The following is a 5,715-nucleotide window of genomic DNA, read 5'->3' on the forward strand; positions in this document are numbered from 1 at the left end:
AAGTCACGTATAATCAAAACAATGACTATCGAAATTCGATAACAATACAATCCATGCTATCACATTAAGGTAGCACACGGTATTGACACACACAATATCATGAAACACAAAACAATATTACAAAAACACTACTAAGTAAAATTATAGTGATTAACAATTAATTAACTATTTCAACGACACGCTACTGTTGACATTAAACCAACGCCATACCAAAGATACACGCGAGCGGCCATGTTGAAAAATTCGTCGCGCGCACATACAAATAATGGCCAATACAATGTAATACAGCATCGTAATAGCAATGTTAGGTACTAAAAAAAAAAAAAAAAAAAAAAAAAAACAACAAGAAAAAAAAGGGGAGAGAGTTAAGGAAAATACATATAATAAATAACAACTAACATAATCATAACATATTATATATATTATATTATATACAGAGATACAGTATTCATACAAGGAACAGGTCCGAATGAAACATATATATATATAAAAAAAAAATATAATATATATATATATATTAACTATTTTTGTATGTGTGTACAGAACTGATGGCGAATTCATCAACCATTCTCTGAACGACGGATGGAGGAACATGTAGGTGTTGTCCAGACGTTTCACAAGGAATCCAGAGAGCATTTTGAATCTCTGCAGAAAATCCTCCCATGCATGATCGTTTATAATAATCTGACTGACATCGAAAGAATTTTTTTTTAGTTCAAGGAATAGCAATCCGCACCGCAAATACTTCTGCTATCCACCTGTAAATAAATAATATTTATACATATAATTTCCACCTATACTTACCAATATATATATATATATATATATATATACATGCATATTATAAAGTAGGCGATATTTTAACACTCACTTGATTAATAATGCGAATAACTTACAAGGTAAATCGTCATAATCACCAATTATACGCACATATATATATACTCGAAGACAAGCTACATCTGTAATATATATATTCCTATTGATAATATATACTTATATATATATTTATAGCAGTAAAACAGATCTTATTTATATTACTTACCAATAGCTACGCATATATGTATATAATTATAACTCAAGTAGTATTCATAATATTTGCTTTCACTGATAACAAATGCGTAAAACCAAAAATAAAACAAAAGTTTTAACAATAAAAAAGGGGGAGAAGAAAAATGGGGGGAGAAAGAAGAGAAAAAGAAAGAAAGAGGGAAGGAAAAATAATATATATATAAATATAAAAAAAAATTTTAATAAAAAAAAATATTTTTTTTTTCTTTTCCTATAAAAGGTTATTCTTATTTCTGATAAACTCGAGAAATGACAACACCATACTGACACAAAGACGCAACACACAGAAGAAACTAATAGAGAATGCTTTAAGCTTGGCAAACTTACCGCCCGACGAATTTGCATACGCCATAACCAAAACCCAGGACACATGGATTTGATCGCAGGAGAAGCGGTCCATATAGTCAAATACATTCCGGTACAAGTAAAAGTACGACATACAACAAAATGCTACTCGGAGCTACCCGTTTGGCAAGGGAATCGCACCACACAAACTCCGCCCGGACGTGCGCCAAACGTGGCGATATTCAGCACCATCGTCATTGACCATGAGCTGAATATATACCCAAGAGGACCTGGACGCACTACGGGACCACGTCATGTTCCCGGCAGAAAAAACTGCAGTCTTAAACACATTGGCCAGAGGAGCGACAGGAAAAACAATCATCCCTGGAACAGTAAACATCCTGGGAATGAAGGACGATAACACCGGTAGTCACTCAACAACAAACGACATCTACGTCCGCCTTGAGCGAACTCAGTGACACCATCAGTCAAATTTCCTTTGGAAATTTGAACTCCAAGGGCGGGAGTGTCACGTCCCGCGCTCCGCACGCGTCGTAATAAGAACAAGAAAACTATTCTATACAAAACGCGCGAATAAGGATTTGAATGCACAAACGAACACACGGGGCTACGAAACTAAAGGAAGGATTAACGAAACGAGGGCGACTAATAAATCCAATCAGTATAAAATAAAATAAATAAAACCAGCTAATGGATTGAACGAGTTACGAACCAAACAAATAAACCGGGAAATAAGAATAACTACAAAAGGGAAATAATTGAAACGCCAGAAATACATGTATATATAAATATATTTTAATCAATCAACTTGGAGAGTTACATACAAGTATAAACATATATGTTAGACATGTAATAAATTAGTAAATATTAGAGACAGTGCTTCCAATACAATATTATCAATCTATGAAATATAAGTATATATGAAGTCAAAAACTAATAGTTTAACGAATACATAAAACATACAATATTGTATTTTTAAAGAAATAAAGGTTACATTGTCAGAAACATATATATATATATGTGTGCGCATTCTATCAAATAAATAATCTAAAGATACATACTTAAAACTAGCCTACGTTCCGGTAAAGAATTATAAAATAAGAACTACATTACGAAACATGCATGTCTATATATAAATATATAAATCATATTCTAAACTAAACTACTATTAATGTATGCTCTTTCTACATTATTGATTCAAATCGATAATCTAAGATACATACTTAAACTACTTAGCCTACGTTCCGGTAAAGAGTTATAAAATAAGAACTACGCTATGAAACATGCATGTCTCTATATAAACATATAAATAATCTATTTTCTAAACTAAAACTACTATTAATAACCTACAAAAGAAATAGAACACACAACGCAACACTTGGGACTAAGCGACAACCTGTCGATAGCCCAAACGCTCAAAATAATTAACACCGCAACGACTTGAGGAATTGCATACAGAAATTCTATCGTCAAACACAAATATGTAAACACACATTAAACGCACAATAATCTAGAAACAAAACCTTCAATACTATGTTGTCACAATATAAGATATATATGTATATATGAAATCAAATGATTGACACATAACCTCAAATACACAACACTATATCACTAAAGAATCTGAATGAAAATCACTTTGCCAGAAATATATACATATATACGTGTGCGTGTGCGTGTTCTATCTTATTAAAAGAAATTAATATAAAATAAATAATTAACATTTCATTTCGTATGAACACTACATGGGCAAGAGAGATATGCATATAAATACGTATATATATATATATATATATGTGTGAGTGCATATGTTTTATATTATCGAATACTCTATAAAATAAACTACTCGAAACAATAAATAACGCAATCGAAGAATCACAAAACATTAGCCATACTGAAGTGACACACAACATAAACATGTATATATATACGTATATTCACACGAGTTATACTATTGTCACTTTAAAACAATATTAATAAATAAATGTTCTAATTGCGGTAGAATAAGGAAAAACGAGCGACAGACGAAAAATTACTTCGATATCAAACAAAACTAAAGACCCGTCACTATAACTTTACTGATGACATTTATGAGCAGCCATGTTAGATTTACACGCATCATGGCGACAGGAATATTAGGGATTAATGGAAGTCAGGCGCGAGAAACAAATCATCAAAACACATTGTTAACACTTTTCTTTAATAAATTCTATGCGCAACTACAAATGTAAAAAAAATATATATATATATAATTAATTAAAAAGGGGGGAAATATAAAATTAAATAAAATACACATATATTTAACAAACATAAAATAGATAACCTAACACTATCACATTTAAAATATATATATATATATATATATATATATATATATATATATATATATATATGTCGGAGATGAAAAGAACACCGGAGCCTTTGGAATTTTGGATAACCCCGCAACATTGTAACCTAGAGTCTACTATAGCTGTAATCAAACAATTGTAGTTATTCAACCCGATTGTAATTATTCGAGAATTGTGATAATGAGCTTGGGCTCGAGGCGACAGTCAGTCGCCGAACGTAGCCGCGGTCACGGGATGAACGTTTTGCCTAACAAGGTATGGAGTAATTCTATAGCTCTCCTTAAAAGAAACATTCGTGGCGACACGCGACAGTAAACATTCCAACGGTTTCTGTCCCGTGGCTCGCCACACGCAGACCCTATTCTTCGAGTAAGATGATTGCCAGATGTCGATGCGTCTCCGCAGTACATGTTCGGCTAGCCCGAGGGCCCGTAATAAATCTTAAGGTTTAGTTAACTAAAGTCCTTCAAACAGACAAACAGTCTTTGTCCCAGCTCCGGGAAGATAGGGGAGACATATTTTTTAACGAACGGCGTCTCCCACTAGCAACTTTCCCTCGAGGGCGGCTAACATCCTTTTCTAACCACCGATATAGAGATTGACCAATTAGCAGCAACGCCAATTTCCCTTACTTTCTGAACGAAGGCTTTTCTCGACGAATCCGATGATCTCGTGTCCTTAGACACACCCCACTATAGTTTTCCTCTGTGGCATCATCGGGACAGGAAAGGCATTCTTGCTCGCGATCTCATTGATGAAAGGAGTAACTCTTTACGACCAGTGAATATTACGCGTCCGACTTAGATTTTGTGAGTACGTTCATCTATCATCCCGTCGACCGCGGATTCGTTATTGAACCTAGGATCATTGTCATTAGTTTCTCGAGCACCTAACTACCGCGGTTACTTGTCCGGTTCTATAATAATCGTATTTGCACTAGTCAATGTCTTCTCCATTGCATAACGACAACGTGTAACCCAAACGAAGATTCGTTTCACGCCCCTAACCCTAATTCTAATGTAAACCCGACATATATATATATATATATATATATATATATTGAACACAAAACAAAATATATCAAAAAATTAATAATAATAAGGAACATCAAACAGCGAACCAACGAAATTGAAGCAGCTACACTAAATCAAAATCGAAGCAAGGAGCTCCGGGATAAAGTTCGCTGAACTCACGCATACACCAATAGCGCACAACAGGGGAAATTCCCTTTCTCCCAGAAGCATGGTGACGAAGATGTGCCTCCAAAACCTCTTCGGGAATTTCATTCGCAAAACGAACTTTCACGCAACGATCGGTATCAACGATTTCAACCAGAGGGGGTTCCCTCTCCAATACGACGGTCTCTGCATCGAAGAAATTCTCGTCGAAAGTAACCGAATCGTCAAAGCCGAATTTCGACACGGCCTCGGCACCAATGTTGAATAGTTCCTCCAACCACTCTGATACTCGTGGTTTATCACAGGGCCGCATGCGTTTGATGGATCCTCCCGAGTCGCCCATGGGTTCTTCGGAATCCCTCTTTCGCTTGGGCTGAGAACAACACAGTATATTCTAAATAAAACGAAACAGAACGAATCAAGCAGACTAAAAACAAGACTAAATACGTACCAGGGAAGTCTGGAAAGGAATCTCTGATGGAAATGCCTCCGCAAACATTGTCCGAACGTCGATCACCGAAGCCCAGGGGAACAACAAAAAGGGAAAAAACATTAAGATCACAAAACAACCATAATATGGGAATATCCAAACTTACGAAAAATAACTCAACGAAGGAGGTCCTTGTTGTGGGAGAGCAGCGGAGTTGCGCGTGTTGCCCGAGCAAACATTGAAATGATAATGATGCTGCAGCCACCAGCCCTTCCACGCGCCGAAGAAACACCGGTAATTCCCACGGTACAGCACGTGGAAGTTTCTCGCGGAACGGACTAGATCAGCGTGGAATGCTTCAAATCTCCTAGACGCTAGCTCAGCG

General features: G+C 35.6%; 1 protein-coding gene and 1 long non-coding RNA gene across 2 annotated transcripts; both read right to left on the reverse strand.

Moving 5' to 3' along the window:
* Positions 1–512: 512 nt before the first annotated feature.
* Positions 513–1,131, reverse strand: LOC117215799. The gene is made up of 3 exons (XR_004489222.1): positions 1,043–1,131; positions 872–959; positions 513–758 (listed from the first exon to the last, which is right to left on the reverse strand). It is a non-coding gene; the product is annotated as an uncharacterized LOC117215799 (long non-coding RNA).
* A 3,674-nt stretch (positions 1,132–4,805) lies between these two features.
* LOC117215798 lies at positions 4,806–5,709 on the reverse strand. The gene is made up of 3 exons (XM_033462274.1): positions 5,497–5,709; positions 5,352–5,423; positions 4,806–5,273 (listed from the first exon to the last, which is right to left on the reverse strand). The coding sequence occupies exons 2-3, from the start codon at positions 5,397–5,399 to the stop codon at positions 4,860–4,862; spliced, it is 462 nt and encodes a 153-aa protein (XP_033318165.1). The 5' UTR covers positions 5,400–5,423; positions 5,497–5,709; the 3' UTR covers positions 4,806–4,859.
* Positions 5,710–5,715: the final 6 nt, after the last annotated feature.

Source organism: Bombus bifarius, unplaced genomic scaffold (genome assembly GCF_011952205.1).
Source record: "Bombus bifarius isolate JDL3187 unplaced genomic scaffold, Bbif_JDL3187 scf7180000009812_frag, whole genome shotgun sequence".
In the NCBI taxonomy this organism is placed as follows: Eukaryota; Metazoa; Arthropoda; class Insecta; order Hymenoptera; family Apidae; genus Bombus; species Bombus bifarius.

Coding starts and splice junctions, on each gene's coding strand:
- LOC117215798 (XM_033462274.1), bottom strand. CDS start 5,399: ATGTTTGCGGAGGCATTTCCATCAGAGATTCCTTTCCAGACTTCCCTG. Junction 5,274..5,351: donor TTCCTTTCCAGACTTCCCTG/GTACGTATTTAG, acceptor TGTTGTTCTCAG/CCCAAGCGAAAGAGGGATTC.